Source organism: Oncorhynchus keta, chromosome 26 (assembly GCF_023373465.1).
Source record: "Oncorhynchus keta strain PuntledgeMale-10-30-2019 chromosome 26, Oket_V2, whole genome shotgun sequence".
NCBI classification, from domain to species: Eukaryota; Metazoa; Chordata; class Actinopteri; order Salmoniformes; family Salmonidae; genus Oncorhynchus; species Oncorhynchus keta.
Genome location: NC_068446.1, coordinates 17,990,184 through 18,004,061, shown reverse-complemented (window position 1 = coordinate 18,004,061; position 13,878 = coordinate 17,990,184). Strand labels below are relative to the sequence as shown.

The window sequence follows — 13,878 nt, the reverse complement described above, 5'->3', positions numbered from 1 at the left end:
TTGATTTCTATGGCTTAAAAAGGGGCTAGTTCAACTGATAACCAGAATCTTCATTCACTGGACCATTACAGGAAACATAAACGATTTAACGTTTTATCCGGGACTGTTATAACTAGAGTGCAATGTCGTCAGGTTCATATTGTGAATGGTCTGATAGCCAGTGGCCTCATTCCGCGACGTAAACTGAGGTATCTACACCATGTATGACCATCAGGGGGGCACCACGTCTCACCAGTTTCCATCCCTCCCTCCCTCCTCACCAGCAGTATGCTCTCCCAGGACATCCATCGTATGGGCAACACGGCCCGGCCCTGGATGCGGTAGTAGTCTCCGCTGTACAGGTTCCTGCTCATGCCAAAGTCAGCGATCTTGATGGTGTAGTTCTTCCCCACCAGACAGTTCCTCGTGGCCAGGTCTCTGTGGACAAAGTTGAGCGAGGAGAGGTACCTCATCCCTGAGGCAATCTGAGTGGCCATGTAGCACAGGTTACTGTAGCTGGAGCAGAGAAGAGAAAGAGAGGAGAGTTGACACCGGCTGGAATGCGGTTTTAACCAATCAGCATTCAGGATTAGACCCACCCGTTGTATAATATCATCACATAACCTTGTAAATGTGTAAATACACACCGTAATACAAAAACATCTTCTTACATCACATTTCTACATGTTCTCCTCCGTTTGGCACCGCATCAATGTACTGTATCATAAAGCATGATACATTTTTACAGTTTTGGCATGTCAAAGAGTGAAAATGCCATATTGTGTAACTGTCCGAGGTTGAATTTAAACAACAAAAGTATTGTGAATTGGGTGTAATTCATAACAAAAATTGTAATATTTAACTTTGGCACACATTTGAAAAACACTAATATCATATGTTGCAACCAACCTTAAAATGCATTTTTGTCTACAAAAAAGTTTTTTTCTTAAAGGGTCATGATATGACATCAATGCATACTTTGTAGTGGACCCTTCAATTCAGAAGAAAGCTCATCAAATCTGCCACAAATGCTGAAGAATTTAACATCTCTGTCATCTGTCATGACAAGGGATCATTTTAAATGTCATATGATACAACCACTAAAACCCATTAAAATTGTGTATTATTTAAATACCTGTTACTAAAGATTAAAACTGCCTCGTGACAACCTTTTAAAGCAGAGTTAAAAGCAACTGTCTCAATTATGTCTGTTTTCAAGTCACACACCTACCTAGACTGACAATGTCATTTCATTTGCATAGCCAGGTAAACAGAACAGGGGACAAGATAACTTGCAGTGACAGACTTACCGAGAGGCAATTTAGGTGAATTTAGAGTTCACATTATCCATTCTGATAGCTGGGGTTATTAGCTATACCATTATACAGGTTCCTGTGGATACAATAACTAGTCTTTAGTTTACTAGATTATTGTGATAAAGCATATTCACTAGCTATTTTAGCTAGTTTACTCAGCTTATAGGCTTAACAGCTTGTATATTAACTCATGTATCCTAGCTGGTTTGCTAAATACCTTTCTAGCTAGCTAGGTTCAGGGGTGGAAACAGGCCGAAACCCTCAGTTCTCCGATCTCCTCTGTGCTTGTGGCTACAACCAAATGGAAAAATGCACTCCACGCTGCAAGATGACATGTGTTAGTCAATAGTGTAGGGTAATCTGCATTAAAATATATATTTGGAAATAAACTATGAAAGTCTCAATCATTTCAGATTTGTAGTCACATGAGGTGAACTAAACCCCATTTGATAAAATCTATGTGCGGTATGAATCTGTAGAAATAATAATAATAATAATAATATATGCCATTTAGCTGACGCTTTTATCCAAAGCGACTTACAGTCATGTGTGCATACATTCTACGTATGGGTGGTCCCGGGAATCGAACCCACTACCCTGGCGTTACAAGCGCCATGCTCTACCAACTGAGCTACAGAATGTCAGAAATAATTTCACCCTAGAACAACATGCACATGCCAAATAAATATTTAGTATGTATGCCTTAAGAGCCGCTTGATTACGTCAATAGCTTTCAAAGCCTGCCCTCTGGAATTAAAAAATATTTGATCATTTTGATCTCATGGATGGTCAATCATTGCCTTCATAGCTCCGTCGATGAATTTGACAGTTGTTACATCTCTCCATCTGCAGCCCATAGCTGTAGACTAAAGTGCTGCTTTGTTGTTGTTTGAATCACAGATTCGCCCTTTAAACCTTGCTCGTAGCATTACAGACGACGCGGTGAAACTTCTACTAAGCATTCCCAAATGCTTCCAGTTACACAAATATTGTTTTTCCCCCCCACAAACAACAATCTCATTCATACAGGACACTATTTTTTTTTTGAAAGTGTTTGTGTGTGTTTTTAAAAAAAGGTTTTTATTTTACAGGAACTTCTATATAAGACAGTTCCCCAAAATCAGTTTAACCAGTGAGAACCACAATATGGCTGCATGCAAAGACAGCACTAATTTCACTTCTCAGTGCGAATGCATCTGAAATAGTCTCTAAATCAGGGTTTGCTAGGTTTGGCTTCAGGCCAATTTTCTTCTGAGCTAATAGTTGGTCGGGCCAGGACATAATTAGTATGTAATATTAGCAATTACAATTGGCCAACACTACAAATTGAAAATGTATAACACATCTGATTAGTACATCATTAATTCAGTGACAATAACAATAATTTTGATCTGATTATGCTCATAAAATCACCATGTCTCTATTCAATTATTATTTCTGTCTATTTCTCTGTGCATTGATTGGTGGGGAAAAGCAGGTCTACGTAACCTACTGTAGGCTACACTTCTTTTTTAACATCAACATTGGTTCAGAACAAATAGCTTGAAAGCAAGGGAAAATGTTGCTCTCAAAAAAGTATTCAGAAAAAGGTGGATAATCAAATTGGAAGTTTCAGGATAGAATGTACAGAGAGATATGCGTTCATTTGACCATATTTTCCCAATGCCAAGCCAGTGTGTCTTAATAGCAATGAAAATGTTGCTGCAAATAATTCCATCTAAGACGTCATTATGAATCTAAGCATGGAACTTTCAAAGTAGCTTTAAATGTTAACTGCAAGCTACCCAACACATGGCTTTTTTGGCTGACATATTCTGTCACATATTCCGTCACTTAAACAGGTTAAATCTGTAGTTACAAGTCAGAGCGAAAACAGTCGTGGACAAGGTGGAAAAAGTTGAGGCTTTTACTAAGGAAGCTTGAGTTGTTCGATTTGGACAGAGGGACAAGGCCGCTGCATTGTCACCGAGGTGATGGAAGATTTCATCAAGCAGCTGAGGGACAACTTCTCCACCAGATTTGAAGACTACAGCATGCCCAAGGATATCATTACGTTTGTACTTGATCCTCTCACAGTCCGCCCAGGTGGAGAATTCTCCTCCCTTGCCAAGAAAACAATACCCTTGCTGGATGAGGCCGCAATTCAAACTGAGCTGATTGAATTCCAGACTTCGAGCCAAATCAGGGATGCGCTTAGGGGTGCCCAGTTCTTGAGTGCGCTTTGGGTGGCATGCTCAGAGGAATACAGCACAATAAAGACATTTGCATTTTATGCGCTAACAATGGTTGGATCGACATACACCACACACACACACACACACACACACACACACACACACACACACACACACACACACACACACACACACACACACACACACACACACACCTCCCCTCACCCTTACCTGACAGTGGGTGCGTTGCTGATGAGCGCTAGCTGTCCCTCAGGTTCATGGCGGGACAGGAATTGGTTGAGGTCTCCATTCTCCATGTACTCTGTGATCATGCAGAGGGGGTCACTGCAGATACACACAGCCAGCAGACGGATGATGTTGGGGTCCTTCAGTCGAGACATGATCTTAATCTCCTTCAGGAAGTCGTTCCTGATGATAACATAGGAACACAGAGAAGGGCAGAGGTTAGAAGTCAGAGGCGGAGACTGTGAGAGCTTTGATTAATATATGGGAATATATCGCACAACACACACATTCAAAAGGTGTACTGGTGCTGGAAGGATCACTCAAAAACATGTCTATGTGGACAATACATCTGAGAGCAGTATGTGCAGACATTCACTGTATTCTCCTATCAGGAACGTGGCCCCCCTCACCTGGCGTTTTTGTTAGCGTCTGCCCTTAGCATCTTAACAGCCACCAGTACTGGCTGGTTGTCACTGATGTCAAAGGAGAAATCCTCATCCATAAACTCCTGCATGCCCTCTGCCTCGCACAGGTGGACCTGTAGGGGGACGAAACATGGAGCCTCTGTTCAACACACTACATCTAATGGTCACTAACGATGGTTCTAAAGAACCACAAAGGTTGTGAAAGCTTTTTCTCGAGCTTAAATCACCAGATGAATCTATTCGATGACCCTGATCAATGCTCTTTATCTCAAGAAGGGCATAAGAAATGTATTTAATTGACGTAATGTAAATCGTTCACAGAATTGATTTCTGTTTACTATGTGATGTCCAGAGAGCACACACCTCTCCAAACTGTCCCTCGCCCAGCTTTTCTTTAAAGGTGAGCAGTTTCCTGGGGAACTCTTCCACCGCCACGTCCTTCCCTGACAGCAGGTCCATGGTTAGAGCAGGGACCGCGTACGTGTTGCCCCCAGTTACGCCCTGCAGGTTGACGACGTCTGCCTCGGCATAGTGAGGGACTCCGTCCTGGGCAAATGTTGCCGTGGGAGCCTTGGAGGCTGTCACTGCCACCACTGTGCTGGTCAATGCTGGAATCGGAGAAAAGAGTTGAAGATAAATCAGCAATATGACATGATAATACACAATAGGGCGACTTCATGCTTACAGAATGCAAACATCCCATCTTTCCAACCTCCGTAACCCAACTCCAGCATATGTATTTTCTGGTCATTTTAAACCCTGCCTTTCTGTCTACTTACCGGCCTCCTCCGAGCTGTGGGAGAACTCAGGCAGCTTGCGTATCAGTCGTGAAGGCTCCTGGTAGTCAGGGCCCAGGGGGAAGATACGCTCGTAGGTGGAGCTAGACTCCTGTTCGCTGGGTGCTGATGATGATGATGATGATGAAGGGTTGTTGTGGCTGTAGGCAAATGTCTCGCTCTGTAGTGACAGACTAGCAGTTAGTTCATCGTCCAGCATCCGCCGCGAGGCCTAGAATAAAGGATGCTGGGGTGAAGAGACACATCTGACCAGTCCTGATTGATCAACACATGGTAAATAGTAAGATTTGTATAATATTTTGCATTTCCCGATAGTAACGAACAGTTACAAACTAACTTTCACATTCAGAGACATGGTGCATCAAAACGCTTTGTGAATCAGATAAAACGTGTGTGAACAGGCAGGATCTCTCACCTTCTCCAGCATCTTTTGCCAGACCTGCCTCCAGAGGATGATGACGATGATGGCGACGAGGATGAAGATGATGGCCACCAGGCAGCCAATCAGAATTCTGGTGTTGCTGTCGTCTATTTTGTGGGTGGGGTCATCCCCTGGGGAGGGGATGGGGGAAGACACCATTCGATTGGATGATAGAATTAACCTCTACAGGATTGGTGGGTCCCCTCGGGACGGTTGAGCTAATATAGGTGAATGTGATTAGCATGAGGTTGTAAGTAACAAGAACATTTCCCAGGACATAGACATATCTGATATTGGCAGAAAGCTTAAATTCTTCTTAATCCTAACTGCACTGTCCAATTTACAGCAGATATTACAAGTGAAAGAATACCATGCCATTGTTTGAGGAGAGTGCACAGCTATGAACTTGAAAAGTTATTAATAAACCAATTAGGCACATTTGGGCAGTCTTCATACAACATTTTGAACAGAAATGCAATGATTCATTGGATCAGTCCAAAACGTTGCACATACACTGCTGCCATCTAGTGGCCAAAATCTAAATTGCACCCGGGCTGGAATAATACATTATGGCCTTTCCAAAACAGTACAAAAAAAATATGCATGTTTTTTTCTTTGTATTATCTTTTACCAGAACGAATGTGTTATATTCTCCTACATTAATTTCGTATTTCCACTAAATTCAAAGTATTTCCTTTTAAATGTTATCAAGAATATGCATATCCTTGTTTCAGGTAGTGAGCTATAGATGTTAGATTTGGGTATGTCATTTTAGACGAAAATGGAAAAAAAAGGGTCCGATCTTAAAGCAGGAAGTGGGTTTTGGCCACAGCCATTGCTCACAGGTGGGACTGTGTGGTAAAAGAGGTAAAAACTGATAAAGCGTGTGTGTAATGCATGTGTAGTGGGAACTGACCTGGTTGAGTGCTGGTGGGGGGGCCACTGCCAGTCTTGGGTGGAGCCAGGGTAGTATTGTACATGGCTGTGTCTGGAAGAGAACAGACAGACGTAAATCACAACAAAGCACTGATAATACTTTACAGATTAATATTCAAACCAAACAAGGTGTGTTTTCTCTACAGTACATGATTTGGAGGTGATCTCTTGTGTGTGTGTGTAAAAATTTACCTGACTGGAAGGTGATTTCGCTAAACATCATCCAGGCGTCAGCGAAGTAGAAATGGCACTTCATAGCACTGGCCATGTGATTGGCCAGAGAGACAGTGATGAATCGGGCGCTGGGATTGACGTCATCCACCACAGGACTGAAGGAAAGGGGCGTGGCCTCCCAGTCAGCCTCGGAACGGAAGTAACACACAACCTGGCGGAATGCCTTGATATGCTGCATGAACATGTTGTTACAGTGCACCTAGAGACAGAGAGAGATGGGTGAGCAAGAGGGGAATACGTTGTGGAGAAACGTGTGGTCTGTTGATTGGAAAAAGGGTCAAAAAGCTGAAAGATTTAGAACTGTAATGCCTGTAATTTGGGAATTAAAAAAATACCAACTCCCCTTATGCACACTGTAAACAGCTGGGAGATAACAGCCCCTGACACCAGCACCCACCCACCCACCCACACCTTCATGGTGGTGAAGTTGCGTGTGCGGTCAAACTCGAACATGATCTCCACGTATCCGTTGGGGAAGCTCTCGTTGGTCCAACCTACGTAGTCGTAGCCAGGCCACACATTGTAGACGTGGCTGTGGGTGAAGTCATCTAATCCACACATCCCATCAGTCAGCTGGCCCAGGCCCTCCGTCATACTGGATATGGAGAAGATAGAGAGAAGAACAGATAAAGATATAGCTCAGAGTTGGCGGATTTTGAGGTAGTCAAAATACAAACTAAAAATATGTTTTTTTGGGGGGAACCAGAGAGTCTCTGTGTTGACAACCTTGCTTGACACAGAATAATTGCTATTTTCATGTTTAATTACCAAGTATTTATTTTACAATGCACAATATTCATTTTGTGAAAGGGAAGCTTGAGAGAAACTATTCCGCTATCTGTTTGTTCAACTTCCCTCCACCGACAACTAGGTGGTAGCATCATCTTTTCCACATTCAACATCTCCTCTTGGCAGTGGTATCAAAACCTGAGCCATTTTCTCTTCTCAGACAACATTCACAGACTCAAACTCAGAGAGAGAGGGAGAGAAAGAGAAGCAGAGAGAGAAATAGAGATAGAAGTCTGTCTATAGCAGAGAAACTGAGGGCAGCGTCATGGAGGAAATTATTCAGCACACATTGACTCAAACACCAACACAGAAAGGCAGCAAGGATACCCATATAGTCATTTATGTTCTCAAAAAGTCATGTTTTAGTCCAAAGACACTGACTCAAACTCTCGCACGCGTTTATTCCACCAGAAGTCATGTGTGGGTGTAATTGTCTCTGTGTGTGTTCGTAACAGTCCAGCGCATTACTGTGTAGAGAAGCATTCTTGTGTGTGTGTGTATGTATGTATGTGTGTGTATGCGTGACAAAACCACAGTGACCCATGCCTTTGCGCTGTCTACATCCTGCCGTAACTACAGCAACCAGGCAATAACAGGGCCAGCGTGGAACCACAACTCAGAGATTGGTGAAGGAAGGACAAAAGGAGGAGAGGAAGAACTGAGGATGAGGTTGGATAAACCGAGCGAGAGGAGGGATACTTTAAGACAGGCAGAATGAAAAGGAGAAAGAATAAGGACAAGGAGATGAAGAAAAAGAGAAAGAGCAAGATGATGAGGGAGGATGAAAGTAGGAGCGATGCACACCCACCTGTGGATGACGGCTCCGTCGTACACCGAGTCGTTGAAGTGGACAGGCTGGCCCTCTAGACTCATCTGTTCTCCTGCTGGAGCGTTGTAGGACACCAAACCGTCTGGCAGAGAGAGGGACTCTGTATTAGCCTACTGAGCTGAATCCTAAACACTGTTTGCCGAACTCTGTGTAAAGGATGTCACATTGTTCCTTAGCGTGTACAACTTCCTCCTGATTCCACTCACGCTGAAGCTCGATCCCGGGACCTCTGCCTTGCTAGCACACGTGACCAACCTACCGAAGCGTCTTACCAGTCAGTGCCATGTGAAAGGCTCGCAAATTCGGTTGGCGCAAGTGGCGACACTTCAGGCTGAGGAGTAAGTTTCACACATCCCCATGTGCTACATATGTCTGTCTACCTATGGTTCACAATAGGGAGCTCCTCCACATCTCCCTTTCTCCTCCCCCTGTCTTACCGAGCCATTCACAGCCGTAGAGCTCCACTCTCATGCAGACGTTCATAGAGTGGTCTGAGACGGGCATGAACCTCACGAAGCGGGCGATGATCGGAGGCTCCAGGTCCTTCAGCATGATGTCATATGCATTCCTGTTCCCCTCAATGACCTATAGCCATGTCACCCACAGATAATAATCAATCAATCAATTAGCCTAAATAATAAGCAATAACTCACCCTTTCCAGTTACCTTAGCCACCTAGATCGTCCTCACAAATCACCAGTAGTACCATTATCAATCAATATTTTATGATCAAACATTTTTATATTCCTGTCCCTGTCAACCAATAATCAACTTCATCAATAATAAAACTGATTGATTACCTGGTTGCCTTGCCTGTTCCTCCAGGAGATCCAGCGGCTGCCGTCACGGCTGTATTTGATCTTGTACATCTGGGCAAACTCGTTGCCGATGCCCCCTGCGTGGCGGCCCTGGGTGCCCACCAGGGTGATGAAGTGGAGGGAGCGCAGGTCTACCTGGAGGAACTCCTTCAGGCTGTCTGGTTCCACCGTTCTCTCTGGACACCACGCGCCATCACCCTCCTCAAAGTCCAACCTGAGAGAGGGAGGAGAGGAGTGGGGAGGTAGAGGGAGGAGAGGAGTGGGGAGGTAGAGGGAGAGAGGAGAGAGGAAGATAACACATAGAAAAAAATGAGTGTGAAAATGAGCGAAAGGGAGGCAGGAGAACACAGAAAGAGAGGGAACAGGTGGAGGGAAAGGAGAGCTGAGTGGAAAGTGAGTGTGGTGGCTGGATGTCAGTTCATACAGCCTATTAAACAAACACCTTTGTCGTAAATTAATGTGAAAGTGTTCATTTAGGGCTGAGCTGGCAAGGGAGAGGGGAAGCTGGGTCAGAATAAAAATAACATAGATTACGTTCCTTACACTGAGTGTAGGCCACCCACACTCTCCAACACAGCACACATATGCACACACACATTCACTCCCTCTCTCTCTCGGTTTCTTTATCTCTTGCTCTTTCTAGGCTTATCCACAATAAGCTGAGAGCGGGAATTGATGTGCAGTTTATTGAAAACACACACACGCTATTGAAAACGTTTGTGTGTGAGTGCATACGAGTGTACATGAGAGTTCATGTGTGTAGTTCTGGGGGCGCATGTATGTGTCCAGTCTACTAAATTGAAGTAGAGATGTATGTATGTATACACTGAGTGTACAAACAATTAGGAACACATGCTCTTTCCATGACATAGACTGATCAGGTGAATCCAGGTGAAAGCTATGATCCCTTATTGATGTCACTTTCTAAATCCACTTCAATCAGTGTAGGTGAAGGGGAGGAGACTGGTTAAAGAACAAATGTTAAGCCTTGAGACAAATGAGACACAGATTGTGTGTATGTGTCATTCAGTGGGTGAATGGACAAGACAAAAGATTGAAGAGCCTTTGAACGAGGTATGGTAGTAGGTGCCAGGTGCACCGGTTTGTGTCAAGAACTGCAACGCAGCAGAGTTTTTCACGCTCAACAGTTTCCCGTGTGTGTCAAGAATGGTCCAACACCCAAAGGACATCCAGCCAACTTGACACAACTGTGGGAAGCATTGAAGTCAACATGGGCCAGCATCCCTGTGGAACACTTGACACCTTGTGGAGTCCCCGCCCTGACGAATTGAGGCTGTTCTGAGGGCAAAAGGGGGTGCAACTCAATATTATGTTTTGTACACTCAGTGTGTGTGTGTGTGTGTGTGTGTGTGTGTGTGTGTGTGTGTGTGTGTGTGTGTGTGTGTGTGTGTGTGTGTGTGTGTGTGTGTACAGTACCTGCCGTATCTAGCAGCAGTCGACTCAGACCACTGACTGGAGGCAGAGATGTCTTCATCCTGAATCTGCCCTCCTGACATCCCCAGAGGGTACCGACACACACCTACAACACAAGACAGCTTTTAGTACACACACATGCAAACACAGAGTCACGCACACACCCACGCACACACCCAAACATGCGCTCAAGTATGAACAGCCCGTTATTGAAACAATGTAAAGCATAGACATTAGCTCAAGGAGCTACCACAGGCAAAGTTTACTCGTCACGCGAGCACGGTTCACGGGACCACCTGCACTACACCAAGTTGTGTGGTGGTAACTCTTACTGAGGTCTCAGGCATAAACACACAGTCTGTATTGACCTGGATTATGTGTCTAATCTCCTCCACCTGGTGCCATGGTTTTAAACACTATATACTGGGTTTTAATCATAACTCCCCCAGCCCAGCCCAGCCCAGCTAGACCAACCACAGTGGTGTTGTCTATAAACCATAGACCTTCAGACATGAATCATTATTATGAATTATTATAAACCACAGACATACACCCTCCTACTCCCTTCCTCTAAAATCAAATCTCGAGTCATCACAATCTGAAATTGAGAGAGCGGTGGGCGTTTAGTCAGGGTCAGGGTGGGCACAAAAACACATCCCCTCTCCCCAGCACTAAGAGTGTGGTTTCTTTATTGAAATAAAGAGCAGGGATCCATTCAACCTCTCTGCCAGTGCAAACATAAGGGGTAGTGAGTGAGTGTGTGTGTTTTAGAGAATACCCTCTTGCTCCTGTGTGGTCTTTCCCCTGTAGCAGAGTGGAGACGATCAAAGTTAACTGTGGGCGTTTGAACATTTCATCCTGCTTCACTGTGATCCGCTGGGCAAGCGGGTAACTACGTGTGAAATGGAAGAGATGGTATCTTTTGAACTTTTACAAGCCTGAAATAGAATTTCTTGACTAATTTGCTGTTTCTGGAAGTAAAAATAGAAGGTGATGTTTCCATCAATATTAGGGTTAGGGCTGGGAGTTGATGGATTATTTATTGAGGTTAATAATAATCACTGGTCCTAGCATTGCTTCAACGGTGTTCTCGACTCAGTAGAAAACTGATGCTAACCATTACAGGTTTTCTCAGTTGCTCAAACACTAAAACCCATTGGCTGAACAAAGTCCTCAGTTGCCTGAACTCATTTCGCTGATTATGCAGTCTGTTGTCAGTACCTTAAACCATTTCACATGGTAAAACACCATTTGCACATCTCACTTCGACTTTTCAGCAAAACTCTGAACACATTCTCATTCTCCAAAACACATTCTGCACTCTAATGCACATGTCATCCATACTGGTAAACACAAGTGGCAACAATCAAATACAAAATAGAGAACACATGTCATTGATTGAACACAACCACTCAAAATTGATTTAACCCGTTTCAAATGCTGCGACACAACCAATATACGCCAGTTCAGAGAGCAAACAGGTTGTTGAAGGTGGGAAGGAGAAAGTCTGAGAATGGATAGAAGAAACAATGTGAGAAGACGAGTGAGCATGTGAGGTGGGCGACGAGGAGGAAGAGGAGGAGGAGGGCAAGAAAGAGGAAGAGAAGGACAAGGAAGAGGAGGACGAAGAGGAAGACAAAGAGTGGAAATATCTGATGAAATTCCACCAACAGTTGTAGACCATGTTCTTGTCCATGGACTAACAATGAGGGAAGCAGGACTTAGAGTGCAACCCAATTTGAGACGATTTTCTGTGTCCACCATAGTAAGGACATTCAGAGAAGAGACCAGGTACAGTTTACTACTGTATTTTTGTAATTGCAAATTTACTGTACTACACTATATGCAGCTGTTTCAATAGACATTTGTAAAGTGAATCACTGTGTGTATTGTACTGCATGAATATGTTTTGTAACTGCACAACTACTTTTTGTAGAATTGCAAGGCTACCACATGCAGGTGGAAGGACAGCTATATTCACTCGGGAGCAAGAGGCCGTTATAGTTGGTCGAAACATGATTGGACAGCGGGCCATTGCTGAAGTCCCTGGTCAACGAGGTGGCAATGTCACAATCTATGCTGCTATCAGCAACCATGGTGTTCTACCTCACCATGTTACACTCGGGCCATATAACACACAGCACCCTCTAAGATTTATTGCCAATCTAAGAGATATTTTATTTGAGCAGCAGGTTCAAGAGCAGCAGGATCAAGAGCTAAATGAGAATCCCATTCCCACCTATATGATAGTGTGGGACAATGTCAGTTTCCACCGAGCTGCTCAGGTAAGGGAATGGTTTTAACATCAATGGGCAGTTTATGAACTTGTACCTCCCTCCATACTCGCCTTTCCTGAATCCGATTGAGGAGTTTTTCTCCTCTTGGAGATGGAAAGTGTATGATAGACAACCCTACACCAGAGTAAATCTGCTGCAAGCCATGGATTTAGCCTGTGGTGATATAGGTGAGGAATCATGTCAGGCACACAAGAGGCTTCTTCCCCCGTTGCCTCAGGAGGGAGAATATTGCTTGTGATGTCGACGAAGTGCTCTGGCCTGACCCAGCCCAAAGACAAGAAGAAGCACATTGAAAACATGTTTACTCCTTTGATTTTTGTCCCTTTTAGTATTGTATACTGTATAGTACAGTGCTTTGTAGGCTGTATACTGTACAATGGACAAATTGTATGGCCCTGAACATTGTGCTCTCCATTTATTAACAGTACTGACTGCTCAATAGATTGACTGGTTGCAGGTTCATATCAACAAAGAACAAGAATTACAGTATCACAGAGACAAAGGACAAGTTTGTGAGATGCAGGGTACAGTACTGTAAAAATAGGGGTACAAGGAGGAGGAAAAACAAAAAACAAAATTGCAAAGAGCAAAGCAGAGTAGTAATTTCTGATCAATTTTGAGCTACTATGATAGAACATGTTTTCGTTCATCAAAGGACAATGACGTAAAAATATGAATCTTTTTTTTTAGATTAAAAATGTACTTTTCCCTGAGAATTGTATGTTTTGAACATTGTGTTTTCTATTTTTCGGTGTATTGTTTACTGACTGCTTGAGAGTGTATATCATGTGGATCACTTTGTCTATGATTTGAGAGCCGTGTTTGATTTTGAACACAGGTAAAACTGTTTTGAGGCGAATGTTTCATTTTGCGAGAGGAGTCAAAGGTTATGTAAATACTGTTTGAAGAGGAGGTTTTGTGTTGAATGTTTTCAGGAAATGGAGCAAGGTTTCAGAAATAGTGTTTTAGCAATTGAGAAAAACTGTAACTTGGAGACAACCAAACCAATGTCTTCTCTGCTTTCCGGGCTAAACATTTCCCCAAGCTATCTGAATGTGTGTGTGTGCGATAGCACAGGGTCACGCTGGTCAGTATGAGTGGCAGAGGAAGTACAAGGGGACACAGAGTGAGAGTGAGATTAGAAAGCGAGAGAGCGAGAAATACTTGTGTGTTTATGTGTGTG

General features: G+C 43.7%; 1 protein-coding gene across 5 annotated transcripts in view; it reads right to left on the bottom strand.

Moving 5' to 3' along the window:
• LOC118359015 (discoidin domain-containing receptor 2-like) overlaps nt 1-13,878 on the bottom strand; it is a 53,425-nt gene that overhangs the window by 3,694 nt on the left and 35,853 nt on the right. For 2 of the 5 annotated variants that reach the window (XM_052480291.1, XM_035737142.2), the window contains 13 exons: nt 10,402-10,504; nt 8,947-9,178; nt 8,584-8,731; nt 8,126-8,228; nt 6,940-7,123; nt 6,487-6,727; nt 6,275-6,346; nt 5,353-5,489; nt 4,920-5,148; nt 4,504-4,748; nt 4,126-4,253; nt 3,701-3,898; nt 261-495 (listed from right to left, as the gene is read on the bottom strand). In XM_052480291.1, the coding sequence (XP_052336251.1) occupies nt 261-495; nt 3,701-3,898; nt 4,126-4,253; nt 4,504-4,748; nt 4,920-5,148; nt 5,353-5,489; nt 6,275-6,346; nt 6,487-6,727; nt 6,940-7,123; nt 8,126-8,228; nt 8,584-8,731; nt 8,947-9,178; nt 10,402-10,504 (2,255 nt within the window). The remainder of the gene's footprint in view (nt 1-260; nt 496-3,700; nt 3,899-4,125; nt 4,254-4,503; nt 4,749-4,919; nt 5,149-5,352; nt 5,490-6,274; nt 6,347-6,486; nt 6,728-6,939; nt 7,124-8,125; nt 8,229-8,583; nt 8,732-8,946; nt 9,179-10,401; nt 10,505-13,878) is intronic. The other 3 variants (XM_035737144.2, XM_035737143.2, XM_035737145.2) reach the window with 3 other exon arrangements.